At 42.0% G+C, this 20,442-nt stretch overlaps 2 protein-coding genes across 5 annotated transcripts; both read left to right on the plus strand.

Moving 5' to 3' along the window:
* The first annotated feature begins 188 nt into the window (after window positions 1-188).
* dhrs7ca (dehydrogenase/reductase (SDR family) member 7Ca) lies at window positions 189-16,542 on the plus strand. Of its 4 annotated transcripts, XM_029438144.1 has the most exons (8): window positions 224-322; window positions 539-632; window positions 7,567-7,744; window positions 11,101-11,213; window positions 11,856-12,066; window positions 14,451-14,543; window positions 15,465-15,611; window positions 16,234-16,542. In XM_029438144.1, the coding sequence occupies exons 3-8, from the start codon at window positions 7,582-7,584 to the stop codon at window positions 16,434-16,436; spliced, it is 930 nt and encodes a 309-aa protein (XP_029294004.1). In that variant the 5' UTR covers window positions 224-322; window positions 539-632; window positions 7,567-7,581; the 3' UTR covers window positions 16,437-16,542. The 4 variants fall into 4 exon arrangements, with proteins under 4 accessions (XP_029294003.1, XP_029294004.1, XP_029294002.1 ...); XM_029438143.1 differs by lacking the exon at window positions 539-632 and having other exon boundaries at window positions 189-322; XM_029438142.1 differs by lacking the exon at window positions 224-322 and having other exon boundaries at window positions 619-713.
* Window positions 16,543-17,128: 586 nt separating this feature from the next.
* On the plus strand, window positions 17,129-19,299 carry LOC115011644 (protein NATD1-like). Its single transcript, XM_029436813.1, has 3 exons — window positions 17,129-17,366; window positions 18,106-18,227; window positions 18,300-19,299. Exons 1-3 carry the CDS (start codon window positions 17,213-17,215, stop codon window positions 18,414-18,416), a joined length of 393 nt encoding a protein of 130 aa, XP_029292673.1. The 5' UTR covers window positions 17,129-17,212; the 3' UTR covers window positions 18,417-19,299.
* The last annotated feature ends 1,143 nt before the right edge of the window (window positions 19,300-20,442 follow it).

Raw genomic sequence — 20,442 nt, forward strand, 5'->3', positions numbered from 1 at the left:
TAATTTATTTAGAGCAAATTGGAGTGAAATGAGTGAAGATATAACTGAACTTGACTTTCAAAATACATCATACATGTCAGCTATAAGAAGCCAATGGAAACCCCTCTCTTCCCTGCAGCACCCCCCCTGTCCTGTCACTAAACATACCATGTCCACAACATGTGTGGAAATAACTGACTCAGCTGTGCTGCTATTAAAAGAGCTCAAATCCCAAAGTATTCTGTGGCAGCGCTGCAGGCCGTCATGTCGGAGGAGCTGTGTGAATGAGGAGTAAAGACCCAGAAGTGTTGGCAGCTAATTCAATTCTTCTTGCAGGATCCAGGTCAGTTACACACGACCAGCTCTCTTTAATCTGTGTAAAGTGACACTTCACCGACTTGCTGGAGGATTTTAATTAGTTTTGGTCTTTCATTTCATTCTGCAAAGCTGCCGCATAGAATTAAAAGTGCAGCGTTTAGTTTTGTGTTTTTATCTCTTGACTCTGTCGTGGAATAATGTGGCTCCTACTCTTTGTGTGAGATATAGTGTCTATTTCTAGGGCAGTTTATATTTAGACAAACAGCTGGCGCTCGGCTGGTAAACCTCAACCGAAAGGTTATCTTCAAGTTCCCTGTTGGACAAATCTGGAACATGTGAGTGCCGGTCTTCATAATCTGATGACAAATAACTGAAGGAGGACGGATCACACTTCATGTAAAGCAAAGACCAACATGGCAAGATGGCTGTGAAATATACAGTAATAATCAGAAGCAACATCCCCAAACTGTGTGTCTCTTTGTGTCTCTGTGTGTCTCTGTGTGTCTCTGTGTGTCTCTGTGTGTCTCTTTGTGTCTCTTTGTGTCTCTGTGTGTCTCTGTATGTCTCTGTGTGTCTCTTTGTGTCTCTGTGTCTCTCTTTGTGTCTCTGTGTGTCTCTGTGTGTCTCTGTGTGTCTCTGTGTGTCCTCTGTGTGTCTCTGTATGTCTCTGTGTCTCTGTGTGTCTCTGTGTGTCTCTTTGTGTCTCTGTGTGTCTCTGTGTGTCTCTGTGTGTCTCTGTGTGTCTCTTTGTGTCTCTTTGTGTCTCTGTGTGTCTCTGTATGTCTCTGTGTGTCTCTTTGTGTCTCTGTGTCTCTCTTTGTGTCTCTGTGTGTCTCTGTGTGTCTCTGTGTGTCTCTGTATGTCTCTGTGTGTCTCTGTGTGTCTCTGTGTGTCTCTGTATGTCTCTGTGTGTCTCTGTGTTGTCTCTGTGTGTCTCTGTGTGTCTCTGTGTGTCCTCTGTATGTCTCTGTGTGTCTCTGTGTCTCTTTGTGTCTCTTTGTGTCTTCTGTGTGTCTCTGTGTGTCTCTGTGTGTCTCTTTGTGTCTCTGTGTGTCTCTGTGTGTCTCTGTGTGTCTCTGTATGTCTCTGTATGTCTCTGTGTGTCTCTGTGTGTCTGTGTGTCTCTGTGTCTCTGTGTGTCTCTTTGTGTCTTTTTGTGTCTCTGTGTGTCTCTGTGTGTCTCTGTATGTCTCCGTGTGTCTCTTTGTGTCTCTGTATGTCTCTGTGTGTCTCTTTATGTCTCCGTGTGTCTCTTTGTGTCTCTGTATGTCTCTGTGTGTCTCTTTGTGTCTCTTTGTGTCTCTGTGTCTCTGTGTGTCTATTTGTGTCTCTTTGTGTCTCTGTGTGTCTCTGTGTGTCTCTGTATGTCTCCGTGTGTCTCTTTGTGTCTCTGTATGTCTCTGTGTGTCTCTTTGGTGTCTCTTGTGTCTCTGTGTGTCTCTGTGTGTCTCTTTGTGTCTCTGTGTGTCCTCTGTGTGTCCCTGTGTGTCTATTTGTGTCTCTGTGTGTCTCTTTGTGTCTCTGTGTGTCTCTGTGTGTCTCTTTGTGTCTCTTTGTGTCTCTGTGTGTCTCTGTATGTCTCTGTGTGTCTCTTTGTGTCTCTGTGTCTCTCTTTGTGTCTCTGTGTGTCTCTGTGTGTCTCTGTGTGTCTCTGTGTGTCTCTGTATGTCTCTGTGTCTCTGTGTGTCTCTGTGTGTCTCTTTGTGTCCTCTGTGTGTCTCTGTGTGTCTCTGTGTGTCTCTTTGTGTCTCTTTGGTGTCTCTGTGTGTCTCTGTATGTCTCTGTGTGTCTCTTTGTGTCTCTGTGTCTCTCTTTGTGTCTCTGTGTGTCTCTGTGTGTCTCTGTGTGTCTCTGTATGTCTCTGTGTGTCTCTGTGTGTCTCTGTGTGTCTCTGTATGTCTCTGTGTGTCTCTGTGTGTCTCTGTGTGTCTCTGTGTTCTTCTGTGTGTCTTTTTGTGTCTCTGTGTGTCTCTGTGTGTCTCTGTGTGTCTCTTTGTGTCTCTGTGTGTCTCTGTGTGTCTCTGTATGTCTCTGTATGTCTCTGTGTGTCTCTGTGTGTCCTGTGTGTCTCTGTGTGTCTCTTTGTGTCTCTGTGTGTCTCTTTGTGTCTCTGTATGTCTCTGTGTGTCTCTGTGTGTCTCTTTGTGTCTCTGGGTGTCCTCTGTATGTCTCCGTGTGTCCTCTTTGTGTCTCTGTATGTCTCTGTGTGTCTCTTTGTGTGTCTCTGTGTGTCTCTGTGTGTCTCTGTGTGTCCCTGTGTGTCTCTGTGTGTCTCTGTGTGGTTCTGTGTGTCTCTTTGTGTGTCTCTGTGTGTCTCTGTGTGTCTCTGTGTGTCCCTGTGTGTCTCTGTGTGTCTCTGTGTGTTTCTGTGTGTCTCTTTGTGTCTCTGTGTGTCTCTGTGTGTTTCTGTGTGTCTCTTTGTGTCTCTGTGTGTCTCTGTGTTGTCTCTGTGTGTCTCTGTGTGTCTCTGTGTGTCTCTTTGTGTCTCTGTGTGTCTCTGTGTAGTCTCTGTGTGTCTCTTTGTGTCTCTGTGTGTCTCTGTGTGTCTCTTTGTGTCTTTGTGTTCTCTGTGTCTCTTTGTGTGTCTCTGTGTCTCTGTGTGTCTCTTTGTGTCTCTTGTGTCTCTGTGTGTCTCTTTGTGTCTCTTTGTGTCTCTATGTGTCATTTTGTGTCTCTGTGTGTCCTCTGTGTGTCTCTTTGTGTCTCTGTATGTCTCTGTGTGTCTCTTTGTGTGTCTCTGTGTCTCTGTGTGTCTCTTTGTGTCTCTTTGTGTCTCTGTGTGTCTCTTTGTGTCTCTGTATGTCTCTGTGTGTCTCTTTGTGTCTCTGTGTGTCTCTTTGTGTCTCTTTGTGTCTCTGTATGTCTCTGTGTGTCTCTGTGGGTCTCTGTGTGTCTCTGTATTGTCTCTGTGTGTCCTCTGTGTGTCTCTGTGTGTCTCTGTGTGTCTCTGTAATGTCTCTGTGTGTCTCTGTGTCCTCTGTGTGTCTCTTTGTGTCTTTTTTGTGTCTCTGTGTGTCTCTGTGGTGTCTCTGTGTGTCTCTTTGTGTCTCTGTGTGTCTCTTTGTGTCTCTGTGTGTCTCTGTGTGTCTCTGTAGGTCTCTGTGTGTCTCTGTGTGTCTCTGTGTGTCTCTGTATGTCTCTGTGTGTCTCTGTGTGTCTCTGTGTGTCTCTGTATGTCTCTGTATGTCTCTGTGTGTCTCTGTGTGTCTGTGTGTCTCTGGTGTCTCTTTGTGTCTCTGTGTGTCTCTTGTGTCTCTGTATGTCTCTGTGTGTCTCTGTGTGTCTCTTTGTGTCTCTGGGGTGTCTCTGTATGTCTCCGTGTGTCTCTTTGTGTCTCTGTATGTCTCTATGTGTCTCTTTGGTGTGTCTCTGTGTGTCTCTGTGTGTCTCTGTGTGTCCCTGTGGTGTCTCTGTGTGTCTCTGTGTGTTTCTGTGTGTCTCTTTGTGTGTCTCTGTGTGTCTCTGTGTGTCTCTGTGTGTCTCTGTGTGTCTCTGTGTGTCTCTGTGTGTCTCTGTGTGTCTCTGTGTGTCTCTGTGTGTCTCTGTGTGTCTCTTTGTGTCTCTGTGTGTCTCTGTGTGTCTCTGTGTGTCTCTGTGTGTCTCTTTGTGTCTCTGTGTGTCTCTGTGTGTCTCTTTGTGTCTCTTTGTGTCTCTGTGTGTCTCTGTGTGTCTCTGTGTGTCTCTGTGTCTCTGTGTGTCTCTTTGTGTCTCTCTGTGTCTCTTTGTGTGTCTCTGTGTCTCTGTGTGTCTCTTTGTGTCTCTTTGTGTCTCTGTGTGTCTCTTTGTGTCTCTGTGTGTCTCTTTGTGTCTCTATGTGTCTTTTTGTGTCTCTGTGTGTCTCTGTGTGTCTCTTTGTGTCTCTGTGTGTCTCTGTGTGTCTCTTTGTGTGTCTCTGTGTCTCTGTGTGTCTCTTTGTGTCTCTTTGTGTCTCTGTGTGTCTCTTTGTGTCTCTGTGTGTCTCTGTGTGTCTCTTTGTGTCTCTGTGTGTCTCTTTGTGTCTCTTTGTGTCTCTGTGTGTCTCTGTGTGTCTCTGTGTGTCTCTGTGTGTCTCTGTGTGTCTCTGTGTGTCTCTGTGTGTCTCTGTGTCTCTGTGTGTCTCTTTGTGTCTCTTTGTGTCTCTGTGTGTCTCTGTGTGTCTCTGTGTGTCTCTTTGTGTCTCTGTGTGTCTCTTTGTGTCTCTGTGTGTCTCTGTGTGTCTCTGTGTGTCTCTGTGTGTCTCTGTGTGTCTGTGTGTCTCTGTGTGTCTCTGTGTGTCTCTGTGTGTCTCTGTGTGTCTCTTTGTGTCTCTGTGTGTCTCTGTGTGTCTCTGTGTGTCTCTTTGTGTCTCTGTGTGTCTCTGTATGTCTCCGTGTGTCTCTTTGTGTCTCTGTATGTCTCTGTGTGTCTCTTTGTGTGTCTCTGTGTGTCTCTGTGTGTCTCTGTGTGTCTCTTTGTGTCTCTTTGTGTCTCTGTGTGTCTCTGTGTGTCTCTGTGTGTCTCTTTGTGTCCCTGTGTGTCTCTGTGTGTCTCTGTGTGTTTCTGTGTGTCTCTTTGTGTCTCTGTGTGTCTCTGTGTGTCTCTGTGTGTCTCTGTGTGTCTCTTTGTGTCTCTTTGTGTCTCTGTGTGTCTCTGTGTATCTCTTTGTGTCTCTGTGTGTCTCTTTGTGTCTCTGTGTGTCTCTGTGTCTCTGTGTGTCTCTTTGTGTCTCTTTGTGTTTCTCTGTGTCTCTTTGTGTGTCTCTGTGTCTCTGTGTGTCTCTTTGTGTCTCTTTGTGTCTCTGTGTGTCTCTTTGTGTCTCTGTGTGTCTCTTTGTGTCTCTATGTGTCATTTTGTGTCTCTGTGTGTCTCTGTGTGTCTCTTTGTGTCTCTGTATGTCTCTGTGTGTCTCTTTGTGTGTCTCTGTGTCTCTGTGTGTCTCTTTGTGTCTCTTTGTGTCTCTGTGTGTCTCTTTGTGTCTCTGTGTGTCTCTTTGTGTCTCTATGTGTCATTTTGTGTCTCTGTGTGTCTCTGTGTGTCTCTTTGTGTCTCTGTATGTCTCTGTGTGTCTCTTTGTGTGTCTCTGTGTCTCTGTGTGTCTCTTTGTGTCTCTTTGTGTCTCTGTGTGTCTCTTTGTGTCTCTGTATGTCTCTGTGTGTCTCTTTGTGTGTCTCTGTGTGTCTGTGTGTCTCTTTGTGTCTCTGTGTGTCTCTTTGTGTCTCTGTATGTCTCTGTGTGTCTCTGTGTGTCTCTTTGTGTCTCTGGGTGTCTCTGTATGTCTCTGTGTGTCTCTTTGTGTCTCTGTATGTCTCTGTGTGTCTCTTTGTGTGTCTCTGTGTCTCTGTGTGTCTCTGTGTGTCTCTATGTGTCTCTTTGTGTCTCTGTATGTCTCTGTGTGTCTCTGTGTGTGTCTCTGTGTGTCTCTGTGTGTCTCTGTATGTCTCCGTGTGTCTCTTTGTGTCTCTGTATGTCTCTGTGTGTCTCTTTATGTCTCCGTGTGTCTCTTTGTGTCTCTGTAATGTCTCTGTGTGTCTCTTTGTGTCTCTTTGTGTCTCTGGCTGTGTCTCTGTGTGTCTATTTGGTGTCTCTTGTGGTCTCTGTGTGTCTCTTCTGTGTGATCTGCTGTATGTCTCTCCGTGTGTCTCTTTGGTGCTCTTAGTCTTCTGGTGTGTCTCTTTGTGTCTACTTTGTGTCCTCTGTGTGTCTCTGTGTGTCTCTTTGTGTCTTCTGTGTGGGTCGCTGGTGTTGTCCCTGTGTGGTCTATTGTGTCTCTGTGTTGGGGTCTCTTTGGTGTCTCTGGGTGTCTCTGTGTGGTCTCTTTGTGGCCTCGTGGTGTCTCGTCTCTTTGGTGTCCTCTATGTGTCTTTTGTGTCTCTGTGTGGTCCTCTGTATGTCTCTGTGTGTCTCTGTGTGTCTTCTGTGTGTCTCTGTGTTCTCTTGTGTCTCTGTGTGTCTCCGTGTGTCTCTTTGTGTCTCTGTGTGGTCTCTGTGTGTCTCTTTGTGTCTGCTGTGTGTCTCTTTGTGGCTCTGTGTGTCTCTTTGTGTCTCTGTGTGTCTCTGTGTGTCTCTTTGTGTCTCTATGTGTCTCTTTGTGTCTCTATGTGTCATTTTGTGTCTCTGCGTGTGTCTTTGTGTCTCTGCGTGTCTTTGTGTCTCTGTGTGTCTCTTTGTGTCTCTGTGTCATTTTGTGTCTCTTTGTGTCTCTGTGTGTCTCTATGTGTCTCTTTGTGTCTCTGCGTGTCTCTGTGTGTCTCTGCGTGTCTCTTTGTGTCTCTTTGTGTCTCTATGTGTCATTTTGTGTCTCTTTGTGTCTCTGTGTGTCTCTGCGTGTCTCTTTGTGTCTCTGTGTCATGTTGTGTCTCTGTGTGTCTCTGTGTGTCTCTTTGTGTCTCTATGTGTCATTTTGTGTCTCTTTGTGTCTCTGTGTGTCTCTGTGGGTCTCTTTGTGTCTATGCGTGTCTCTGCGTGTCTTTGTGTCTCTATGTGTCATGTTGTGTCTCTGTGTGTCTCTGTGTGTCTCTTTGTGTCTCTATGTGTCATTTTGTGTCTCTTTGTGTCTCTGTGTGTCTCTGTGGGTCTCTTTGTGTCTATGCGTGTCTCTGCGTGTCTTTGTGTCTCTATGTGTCATTTTGTGTCTCTGTGTGTTTCTGTGTGTCTCTTTGTGTCAATGTGTGTCTCTGTGTGTCTCTTTGTGTCATTTTGTTTTTCTTTGTGTCTCTTTGTGTCATTTTGAGTCTCTTTGTGTCATTTTGTGTCTCTTTGTAGTCATTTTGACCTCTCACCTCTGACCCCAAAAACTGGATTTAATATTTCAAAACACATCTTAGTGCTTCCATTGTGTATGTCTATAAATATCTAAACATAGTTTGTATATGTACCATATGTTTGATGTAAGAACATGGTTCAAGTTTGTCTTCTCTGTTTTTATTTCAGAGTTGTAAGAATAGTTAGATTTTAAAATGTTTGAAGCAGGTGAGATGGATTCCAATGTTACAGAGCCGGAAAGCTTCTGGGTATGAAACGCTCCTTTCTTCCTGTCGATCATGTTCACTAGATCCTAAATTATCTTTGACATCCCATCACATCTCATCTGCACCTTCAGAACCATCATTCACCATCTAAAGAGTTCAAATCAACCAACGCTTTAACAACAAAAACCCTCATATGCTTATTCTCTCCACCAGAAAGCCAATAAGTGTATTTCCCTGCATTTCAAACTCATTTAATACTTTGTTTGAGGAATTACACAGATAAGTATGCTCTTATTTTATGTCCTTTCTGCATATTTAGTATTAAAACACAACCTTTCTCCAGGATCTCCTCCAGGACATGGACCCAGTCTGGACCACCACTGTTCTCCTGGTGCCATGTGTGGTGGTGCTGACAGCCGGATTCTTCTACCTCTACAGCGTGATCATCGGTCTGTTGACCAAAACATCTGTCCGCAATAAAGTAGTGGTCATCACCGACGCTTTGTCTGGGCTTGGAAAAGGTAACATGCTTTAACAAGTAGGAAACTGCTCTGCAAAGAACTAAGATTCTGCTCTTACAATTGATTTTACATTATTTACAGACAAACACATGGATTTTGGCTTTTCTGCTTCCATCTTCTGTCAGACGAGTAGATAGAAAACATCAGAATCACATCCAGAGTTTATGTTTCTAACTTTGTGTGTTTGTAGATTTCTGCTAAACTCACCAACAGTTACATTACATAATACCTCATTTACATATTTAAACATCACATGTCAGAAAGCCGTCCGACTGAAGAGTCCTTCCGGGTTATGTTATCCGGGAGGACTCCGGAAATAGTTGCAGGGTACCGAAGGACTAGAAGGGCGGCAGCCTCTGCTGTGGCAGAGGCAAAGCAGCGGGTGTGGGAGAAGTTCGGAGAAGCTATGGAAAAGGACTTTCGGTCGGCACCAAGGTGCTTCTGGAAAACCATCCGGCACCTCAGGAGGGGGAAGCGGGGAACCATCCAAGCTGTGTACAGCAAGGGTGGGACCCTGCTGACTTTGACTGAGAAGGTTATCGGGCGGTGAAAGGAGCACTTTGAGGAACTCCTGAATCCGACTAACACGCCCTCTATGGTAGAGGCAGAGCTGGAAGCTGATGCGGGATCATCGTCAATTTCCCTGATGGAAGTCACTGAGGTAGTCAAACAACTCCACAGTGGCAAAGCCGCAGGGGTTGATGAGATCCGTCCAGAAATGCTGAAGGCTTTGGGTGTTGAGGGGCTGTCTTGGTTGACATGCCTTGTCAACATTGCGTGGAAGTCTGGGACAGTGTCTAGGAGGTGGCAGACCGGGGTGGTGGTTCCCCTATTTAAAAAGGGGGACCAGAGAGTGTGTGCCAACTACAGGGGTATCACACTTCTCAGCCTCCCTGGTAAAGTCTACTCCAAGGTGCTGGAAAGGAGGGTTCGGCCGTTCTTTAAGCGGATATTCAACAGCATTTCAAGTCACGTCCTAAATATTATAAACACGTCTCTTCTAACGGGCATCTTCCCAGACGTCTTCAAAACAGCCGTTGTAAAACCCTTGCTAAAGAAACCTAACCTAGACAGTAATACGCTGACCATCTATAGGCCAATATCTAACCTTCCATTCATCAGCAAAATACTAGAAAAAATATTCTCGGTCCAAATAAATTCCTTTCTTAAAGAAAACAACATCCTGGAGGAATTTCAATCAGGCTTCAGAGCCACAGCACCGAAACTGCTCTGACTGAAATAATTAGTGACCTCAGACTAAACTCTGATACAAACAAGGTCTCAATTCTTATCCTGCTAGACCTGAGCGCAGCATTTGACACGATCGACCATGACATTCTAATTAATCGTCTTGAAAAACTGGTTGGTCTTTCTGACTGTGTCTTAAACTGGTTCAGAACATATATCAAAGGGAGAAAGTATTTTGTCAGGCTTGGAGATCATGTGTCAGAGAAGCATGATGCCCACTTTGGAGTTCCACAAGGGAGCTGCCTCGGTCCATTACTGTTCTCCCTATACATGCTACCACTGGGGGACATCATTAGAGAACACAATGTGTGCTTCCATAGCTACGCGGATGACACACAACTGTACATCTCTGCTGAACCAAATGATGCTACAGCTGTTAACTCCATCACCATTCAGCAATAAAAAAATGGATGAGCAATCATTTCTTAAAATTAAATGAGAACAAAACTGAAATCCTACTAGTAGGTTCTGTAACAAAAAGAGAGATGATGCTGAATAACATGGGGAAACTTACTCCTTGGATTAAACCTGAAGTTACAAGTCTTGGTGTTATCATAGACTCAGATCTAAGCTTTAAATCCCACATAAACAAGGTGACAAAAACATCATTCTTCCACCTTAGAAATATAGCTCAAATCAGACCGTTTATAAATTAAAAGGATGCTGAAAAACTAATCCATGCTTTTATCTCAAGCCGACTCGATTACTATAATGCACTCTTTACCGGCCTCCCAAACAAAACAACGGAGAGACTTCAGCTCATCCAAAACGCTGCAGCGAGGCTGCTGACTAGAACCAAGAGGAGAGACCACATCAGTCCAGTGTTAGCCTTCTTGTATCTAAAGCCCTAAACGGAACCGCACCAAGTTACACTGCCAACTCTCTAATAAACCATGTGCCCCCAAAAACATTACGATCATCCACTACTGGTTTATTAAATGTTCCCAGAAACATCCAAAAGAAAATTGGGGATGCAGACTTTAGCAATTATGCACCAAAGCTATGGAACACTTTACCTGCAGACATTAGGGAGGCAAGCTCGCTCAATATCTTCAAAAGTAAAAACGTATCTCTTTACTTTAGCCTTTTAATAGTGATATTTTATATCTCTTTACTTTAGCCTTTTAATTGTGATATTTTATATCTCTTTACTTTAGCCTTTTAATAGTGATATTTTATATCTCTTTACTTTAGCCTTTTAATAGTGATATCTTATATCTCTTTACTTTAGCCTTTTAATAGTGATATTTTATATCTCTTTACTTTAGCCTTTTAATAGTGATATTTTATATCTCTTTACGTTAGCCTTTTAATAGTGATATTTTATATCTCTTTACTTTAACCTTTTAATAGTGATATTTTATATCTCTTTACTTTAGCCTTTTAATAGTGATATCTTATATCTCTTTACTTTAGCCTTTTAATAGTGATATCTTATATCTCTTTACTTTAGCCTTTTAATAGTGATATTTTATATCTCTTTACTTTAGCCTTTTAATAGTGATATTTTATATCTCTTTACTTTAGCCTTTTAATAGTGATATTTTATATCTTTTTACTTTAGCCTTTTAATAGTGATATTTTATATCTCTTTACTTTAGCCTTTTAATGGTGATATTTTATATCTCTTTACTTTAGCCTTTTAATAGTGATATTTTATATCTCTTTACTTTAGCCTTTTAATGGTGATATTTTATATCTCTTTACTTTAGCCTTTTAATGGTGATATTTTATACACTCTTTAATGCTGCCACTTTAAACTCATTGCTGCTATTTCCAATGCTATTTTAATTCTGCTATTTTATACTATTTCACTCATTTATATCAACACTGTGATTATTGTACTGTAAATGAACTTATTCTGTCTAATTTCATATACATTTTTACAATGTACAACATGTATGAATGTTACAATACATATCTTTAAAGGAGCTTTTTCTCACACTCTTTACCAGAAATCTCCACTTCAGTAGCACTTACATACACCAAACTTTTCACTTTCATTCCTCTCTATATTCTGAAGCTTTGTTCACATGTCACTCAGAGCTGGTGTTATACACGCTACACTAACTACATGTTAAATATTTGACTGTCTGCGCTTCATGCAGAATGTGCAGCTGTGTTTCACAGAGGAGGAGCGCGGCTGATCCTCTGCGGGAAGAGTTGGGAGAAACTTGAAGAACTTACCGATGATTTGGCAAACGCCTCAGACCCAACCTTAGTAAGTACTGAAACAAGAAACACACAACGGTTAAATACTAAAATACTGAAGTATTACCAGCTAAATGTATTTAAAGTATTAAAAGTGAACTCTGCAGTAAAACGTCTCCTGTGATATATTACTGCGTTGTTGATACTGACGCAGTGTTTACTGTTCCAGCTGCTTTTAACTTCCTGATATACAGTTAGCTAGTTACCCCAACATAGGGGTCAGGCCCCTCCAAAGGGTCACCAGAGAAATCTGAGGGGTCACGAGACGATTAATGGAAGAGAGAAGAAAAAACTAAATTCTGCTGCAAAAGTTCACGTTAAATTTGTGTTATTTTCTCTAATCTTTGCTGTTTGTTGTGAAATATCAGATAATTATTAGATATATAGTTATTTAAATGAACACCTGTGAGAGGTTTTGAAGAGAAATGCCTCTTTGGTGGAACTGATTACAACTGGAAGAAGATCGATACACCGACTTATCCACATCAGCCAAAGATGATGTTTAATGTTTGCAATATTTAAAGGTTTCTTCAAATAGTAATGAGTATTCTATAAGTGCATAATACGTTTTTTCAGAATAAAATCTGAAGCACAAGTAGCAGAAAAGGGATCAAACTTGAGTCAACGTTCCTCCTCTTCATCACTTTCTCAGACGTTTCCCTCCAAACTGGTGCTGCTGGACTTCGGAGACATGGACAGCATGCCGGAGGTGATCTCAGAGATCCTGGAGTGTTACGGATGCCTGGACATCATCATCTTCAACAGCAGCATGAAGGTCAAAGCGCCGGCACAGACTTTGTCTCTGGAGATGGACAAGCTGCTGATGGACAACAACTACTTTGGACCGGCCACGCTGGCTAAAGGTAGACGACGGAGTGTGTGTGTGTGAGTGAGTGAGTGTGTGTGTGTGAGCGAGCATGTGAGTGTGAGTGTGTGTGTGTGTGAGGGAGCATGTGAGTGTGAGTGTGTGTGTGAGTGTGTGTGAGTGTGTGTGTGTGTGACTGTGTGAGTGTGAGTGTGAGTGTGTGTGTGTGTGTGTGAGTGTATGAGTGTGTGTGTGAGCGAGCATGTGAGTGTGAGTGTGTGCGTATGAGTGTGTGAGTGTGTGTGTGTGTGTGTGTGTGTGTGTGTGTGTGTGTGTGTGTGTGTGTGAGCGAGCATGTGAGCGTGAGTGTGATCGTGCTCTGCTCCTGCCTTGATATTTATTTTTTGGAAATCCTCCTGGATCTTTTTCTAAACATAATTTCTGTGACATCATGTTGTATTTTTATTTGACACGCCTCGTCAACATTGCTTGGAAGTCTGGGACAGTGCCTAGGGGTTGGCAGACCGGGGTGGTGGTTCCCCTATTTAAAAAGGGGGACCAGAGAGTGTGTGCCAACTACAGGGGTATGACACTTCTCAGCCTCCCTGGTAAAGTCTACTCCAAGGTACTCGAAAGGAGGGTTCGGCCGGTAGTCGAACCTCTGATTGAAGAGGAACAATGCAGATTCCGTCCTGGTCGTGGAACAACGGACCAACTCTTCACTCTTGCAAGGATCCTGGAGGGGTCCTGGGAGTACGCCCATCCGGTCTACATGTGTTTTGTGGATCTGGAGAAGGCGTATGACCGGGTCCCCCGGGTGATACTGTGGGAGGTGCTGCGGGAGTATGGGGTGAGGGGGTCACTTCTGAGGGCCATCCAATCCCTGTACGCCCAAAGCGAGAGTTGTGTCCGGATACTCGCCAGTAAGTCGGACTCGTTTCCAGTGAATGTTGGCCTCCGCCAGGGCTGCGCTTTATCACCAATCCTGTTCGTGATGTTCATGGACAGGATATCGAGGCGTAGTCGTGGAGGAGAGGGGTTGCAGTTCGGTGGCCTGAGGATCTCATCGCTGCTCTTTGCAGATGATGTGGTCCTTATGGCATCATCGGTCTGTGACCTTCAACAGTCACTGGATCGGTTCGCAGCCGAGTGTGAAGCGGTTGGGATGAGGATCAGCACCTCCAAATCTGAGGCCATGGCTCTCAGCAGGAAACCGGTGGATTGCCTACTCCGGGTAGGGAATGAGCCATTACCCCAAGTGAAGGAGTTCAAGTACCTCGGAGTCTTGTACGCGAGTGAGGGGACGATGGAGCGAGAGATTGGCCGGAGAATCGGAGCAGCGGGGGCGGTATTACAGTCGCTTTACCGCACCGTTGTGACTAAAAGAGAACTGAGCCAGAAGCCAAAGCTCTCGATCTACCGGTCGATCTTCGTTCCTACCCTCACCTATGGTCATGAAGGCTGGGTCATGACCGAAAGAACGAGATCACGGGTACAAGCGGCCGAAATGGGTTTTCTCAGACGGGTGGCTGGCGTCTCCCTTAGAGATAGGGTGAGAAGCTCAGCCATCCGTGAGAGACTCGGAGTAGAGCCGCTGCTCCTTTACGTTGAAAGGAGCCAGTTGAGGTGGTTCGGGCATCTAGTAAGGATGCCACCTGGGCGCCTCCCTAGGGAGGTGTTTCAGGCATGTCCAGCTGGGAAGAGACCCCGGGGAAGACCCAGGACTCGGTGGAGAGATTATATCTCCTCACTGGGAACGCCTCGGGATCCCCCAATTTGAGCTGGAGGATGTGGCCCGGAGAAGGGAAGTTTGGGGTTCCTTGCTGGAGCTGCTGCCCCCGCGACCCGACCCCAGATAAACGGTAGACGATGGATGGATGGATGGACCAGGAAGCTTCTTTGAAATCCTCCTGGATTTCTGTGACATGTTGTGTTTCTCCTGAGTTGTTTGTTCTGTCCACACGTCATCTGTTGCACGTCTGTGCGTCCTGGGAGAGGATCCTCCTCAGTCTCTCTCAGGTTTACAACATCTTCTCCCGTTAGTTGGGAGTTTGTCGTTGTGCGGGGTCGTATGTACTGTGAAGCCCACTGAGACTAATGTGTAGTTTGTGATATTGGACTGTATAAATATATTTGATTTGACTATTTCTAACGTCACTGACTGCTGACTCAACAGGCCGGTAGAGGTCGCAGCTAATCAACAACTTAACTCTCCTATTGTGTAACTTTGAGAAAACTCTCGCAGCCCAACGACCTTTCCTGACCTTCAGGTAAACCTCGCCCCTCCGGCCGGATCGAGGGTCGGCACCTCGACACCACCCGACAGCTGCTTCAGGAGTGAAAGGCATCACCTCGTCTGCTGCGGGACACATTTTGAACTTTGTCGAGACGAGATGAATAACTCCACGTCGTGTCATCTTATCTACTTGTCGTCTGCTTCAGGTTTGCTGCCCTCCATGATCTCCAGGAGAACTGGTCACCTGCTGCTGGTCAACAGCATCCAGGGGAAACTCGCCGTGCCTTTTCGTAGCGCGTGTGAGTTCAGAGGGTCATGAAGGGAAATGCATTTTGCTCCTGCACAGAAAGAACCTGTTGGCTTTAGTCTGACATTTTATAATCTCTCACTAAATCCTGTAAAGAAACATTTATTCGTTTGCCACAGTAGCAGCTTGAAATATATGTTTTAATTTAGACACAAATCATAATCGGGTTTATTGACAAGTAGGTTTTCACATACAAGGAATTAGTTTTGTTGTATAAAGGTGCAGTATATCTTAATTAAAAGTTATAGTATTGTGCAGAAATTAAAAAATGTGTCAAAGATTAAAACAATATAAGTTATATTTATAAACAATGAAAGCAATCACCTTAATGAGCATGATAGGCAAAGGAAAAACAAAGATATGGTAACATCTAACATGAAAATATAATCTCACTGTCAAACTGTTCAGAGAATTCCCAATCCAGTAGAAAAGAATGAAAATGCAAATTGTATTCTTACATTTTAATTAATAATAAATATATAAATCAATGAATGCATATGTAGGTGGGAAGTTATTAAGTGATTCTTAATTAAGTTATTCATCTGATAATTGTGCACATTTCTGCACAATATTAACACTTTAATTTAGATATACTGACACAGTCATTTCTCATATTCTTATTGTATTTATTTTATATATTTATCTACACATTCTTTGATTTTATACATTTTATAATATTTCTTCTTCTATTTTGCTCTTATTATTATTTATTTGTTTCTCTTACTGTGCTCATGTTTGCACCAAAACAAATTCCTTGTATGTGAAAACTTAACAAAACCAATTGTGTGATTGTGAAAACGATATTGTGACATGTTGAGCCTCAGTGATGACCTCATGTGTTTGCATTGTTTACACTGAAGCTTCACAATAACATAAAAGTAATGAAGTGTTTTACTTTGCGTGTTTTCTGCAGATGCCGCCTCTAAACACGCCGTGCAGGCTTTCTTTGACTGCCTGAGAGCTGAAGTGGAGGAGTACAGCATCTCCGTCAGCACCATCAACCACACCTTCATCAGCCTCTCTGCACCGTCCGAAAACACAGAGACGTCCATCTGCTCACGTGAGAATCAGAAGAACTTCAGACAAAACGCTTCATTACTTTTTACTCCCGCAGAGCAAAGTCTGAAAAGTAACTGCAGCTGTCAATCAAATCAATAATCAATCAATATAAAATATAAAATATGAAATATGAAATTTAAAATATAAAATATAAATATAAAATAAATATAAATATAAAATATAAAAATAAAATATAAAATATAAAATATAAAATATAAAATATAAAATATAAAATATACAAAAAGATATACATATAAAATACTTAAATCTTGCATACAATAAATGTATATAAATGTATATCAGTGTAAACTTTCGTTAAGTCACAGGTAGTAGACTATGCTTTAAGTAGGGGTGCCATGATATACCGGTATTGATGATAACTGTGATATTTAAACAGATTAAATATTGATATTATTTTAATAACGTTGTGTAAATAATCCAGCGCCTCTTAAATAATTTCCTTTTTCCCCGTTCTCACTTTGTCTCACTCCCTCAACACACACAAACTAGTGGAATTAATTTACCAAAAAAGAGACAAAGTGCACAATAAACAAAGTGTGAATACTTTTAGCCTTGATAACCATGTCGTGAACATAAAAGCTGTATTATTTTGTCTTCCGCAGTGTCGTACACAAAGAAACTCGGCGTTTCTCCGGACGAGGCAGCGACTGAGATCGTGAAGACTTTGAGCAACAAGAGGAAAGAGGTCGTGATTTCTCCCTCGCTCCCAAAGATGGCCGTCTACGCCCGATCCTTCTTCCCCAACGTGTTCTTCGCTGTGATGGCTGCAGGAGTGAAGCACGCTGAAGCCTCTGAGAACATGTAGAGCTGCACACGATGTTTCTCAGAGCAAACGGCAGAAACATTTGGGAATTATATGTTATTCGCCCATTTGTCCACGCAGACAATCTAAAATAAATAATTATAATTTGTTTTTTGTCCTGTTTTTCTATTAAATCTGTTCAGCTACAATAAAGATTCATCTATGATTGCATTTATTTTTATTTTGAGTGTGGGTCTTAAATGTATTAAACCTAAAACCTCATTATTTGAATTACTGATTAAAATAATTAACTATAACTTAAGTTGTCTTTGTGAAGTTAAGAATATTGTCATGTCAACATATTTCCGTGTTTGTTATGTGTATTATTCTGCCTGTAAAAACAATAATAATTAATTACCTTGCAGAATTTACATTAAAATAGACAAATATAAAGAAAATGTCGTATCTGTTCTGTACGTGTAGTTTTATTTTGTAATATTATTCCGATCCGTAATTTATTTTAATATTAATATTATTATTAGCAGTGCAGTAATTTTATTTTTATTTTTTAACCTACAATGGTCGTCAGTAATTTCTAAAATCTAGGTGTATAAATGATGAAAACATATAAAACAATTTGTTCACCTAAATGTTAAAACTTGTCATAATTTATTCCCACTTTGAAATAATGTAACCCTGTTTGTTATGTAATGTAGAGGTCAAAGAAAGGTCATGAAGAAGGTCATTATTACTGTGTGAGCATGTGGCGCCCCCTAGTGGCCGGTCTTTAATGTTAACACTACATGCTGCTTAGTATTACGAGTCTTTTTCATGTATAAATGGCCTTTAAAATGTTTTCCAGACTCACTGCGTTAAATCTCCGACGGAAGTCTCACCCAGCCGCCTTCAGTGCGTTAAATCCGGGCTTCAGTTTAACGGTTGAACACGACCGACAGAACCGGCGCTTCACCGTCTCTCCGGGCAGCGGGGCAGGTGAGGAGAGATAGCCGAGGTTAGCGCTCTGTAGCCGGGGGACATCCTATAAGAGATGTCCCCCACTTGCGGCCTAGTTAAAAACACAAATCTGTGCCGTGGATTACTTTAACGTTAGAATATACAGATGTTTCTTTACAGACATGTTGTTGAATTTTGCTCATATAATGACAGTGTCGCTTTTGTTAGGAGAAAACACTCAGCGAAACTTCATCTACAAATCTAGGAATTTAATGTAACTTTGCCAAGTGAAGACGTTGCACTGAGGATATGAATGATTTGTACATAATACGAGCTGTTTGTATCAGCCAAACAGTTCGGCATATATCTTATGAGCAAAGGAAACACATTTCAGTACATTTTTGTCTAGTTGTCCACAGTAGCACAGTAGAAGCAGCCTAGTAGGGACCCACTTAAATAAAGGTTTTTTTGTAGGGAGTTTTGTGGAAGCCCATTTCCGCCAATGTGATGGAAAAAAGTCATAATGACAAACTTTAATCTCAAAATAATAAAAACATTATTCAAAATAATGAAAACATTTCTCAAAATAATACAAAACTATTCCAAATGATTGAATTAGTACCCCAAGTCATTATTTTGAGATTCTAGGTCATTATTTTAAGAACGTGTCCTATTATTGTTAGATGTGTTAGATTGTCTGTGATTCCCTCAGGAGCTGCGTTGTGATCATTGGGATCTCAGTCATTTTAAATGTGAAGTCCTCTTCCTCTGTCTGCAGACGGCCATGCAGCCTGTGCGGTGCTGCTCTACAGATTCACCGGAGAGATGGAGGTGGACTTAATGTCAACGTACGTACCGGAGACATTTAGGGGCCAAGGTGTTGCTGCACAGCTGTCGCAGGTGAGTTAAACTCGTGAAGCATCAGTCAGTTTTGAAAAGCTGTATTTACTGTATTTAATGCTCCTCTTACAGGCTGCCATGGACTTCCTGGTTGAAGAAAACCTCAAGGCTCACGTCTCCTGTTGGTATATAAAGAAATACATCGAGGATGACCCGCGACGGCGTTATAAAGAAGTCGTCATCACTTGACTGCAGTTTGTGCAGTAAAACCTGGGACCTCAAATCATCTACAACCTCATGTTCTTATCATGCAGAGCTGTGGGGCCACATGGAGGACGTACAATGTGCCACACTTGATCTGCAGCATCCAAAAGTCAGGCTTTATATCATATTCATATTCTAGAAATGTCTGATTACATCCATTAAAGTTAGGCATGGTATAATTCATCCTGTTTCTAAAGAGACGTACATTAACTTCATGGTAAATAAGGGCTCGAGCTGCAACGATTTCAATAATCGATTGTTAATTATTCAAATTAAATGTCAGAAAATGCTGTTTTCAGCTGTTTTATATCATATTAAACAATTAATCTGAGAAATTATCCTGAGTTTCAAACATAATTAAGGAGGAAAAATGTATGAATTTAATCTTGATTGCAATATCCAAACTGCAGGATGCTCAAGAATTTAAAATATGTTCAAATATCACAACTACATTTTGTTTTCCAAGTCGGTAAATCGTTCTTAAAGCATTTCAGGGTTTGAAGATTTCCACATATTTATTTTTGTCCACCTGAAATAGGTAAAGTGATTTTTATATTTTTATATCAAATAGCACTTTTTCAATGTTTCATCTGTTTATATTGTTTAATTATTGGTTGGTAAAGGTGCTGGAAATCCTTGAAAACACTTGAATTTTAAAAGTGCTTGGAATTGTCACTCTTGGCACGAAACATAATTTTGGTTTATTGAACAACAACATTTGATTTAATGTGAAGAAGTGAAATCCTCAGGACACTGAACATACGGTATGTTCTGTATATTAATATGTATTTATACACTTGTAAGGAGCTGGAATTTGAACTCTGAAGTGACTTTTGTTGACCATTAAAATGTGATTTCTTTCAGAGTATATTGATATCTGGAGCATTATTTATTGACTGTGTTGAGAGCCAATCAAAACAATAGTCAAGTTTTAATTGGATTTAGTCGGAGTTGTTTCCCTCAGTTGAGAAGTATTTATCATATTTTATTTATTTATTTCCGGCAGAAGTGTGCAGTAGTACGTGTAAGTGATACAGAAAGACTTCTGCAATAGTGTATTTGTATTAGTTCCTTTGAGGGACTAAGACAAAGGTCCTTTAAATCCTTCAAACTGCACATTTCATGACTTTCATTTGTACGTTCTTTCATTTCCCCACTCGACAGACACAAAACATGTCTCCTTATTACTGTAGTGATAATATTGATCTGCAGTAATACAGTAGTTTCATATTCACAGCTGATCTATAAGACAACATTTGATCACCACGTGCTGCTACTTTGCTCAGTTATTGTCTCAGATCAGCTTCACATTGTCTCCGTCAGCTTTGTTTGATACCCTGGAATGAAGACAAGAAGAAAAGACTTGATGTTTGTTTATTCATCATGTGAAGCTGCACTTTGTTCTCACATCAGTAAAGTTCAATGACTTCATGTACACGTTCACTTTGAGCACAATGTCAGCATGTGAAAGACAAGAATGAATCCTCTGCTGATGGATTATGATCAGGATAAGTACACTTCTATTAAGTCCCTCATAACAACAGCAACACATCAATGTGCTTCTAGACGTCTTTATTACAGAACAAAGTGTCCAGGATGAAGCTGCTGCTTCCTCTCTGAACACATGCAGTGGAAGAGAAACAAGATAGAAATACATCAACACAAATATTCATCAAACATTGAGTGGACATGTTGATGCAGAGACAGCAACATGATGAGCAGTGAGAGCCTCCATGGCTCCACAGACAGAGGGAGCAGCTCCACCTAAACAAAGTCCCACATTACACAACCACTGATGACGTCAAGCACCGCCCACAATGTTTGAGTGACAGCTGAACAAACGCCACAACAATCAGCCGTCGGCACAAACACGGAGACGAAATACGTTTCAGAGTTTAAACACAGAGCTGAAGCCGCTTCCCTTAAATCACACGTTCACATTCATTTTAAAGGAAGAAGTCTTTTTAGTCTTAACATGTTTAATACAAACCCCACCCAGGATGAGGGTCAT

Source organism: Cottoperca gobio, chromosome 8, assembly GCF_900634415.1.
Source record: "Cottoperca gobio chromosome 8, fCotGob3.1, whole genome shotgun sequence".
Lineage (NCBI taxonomy): Eukaryota > Metazoa > Chordata > Actinopteri > Perciformes > Bovichtidae > Cottoperca > Cottoperca gobio.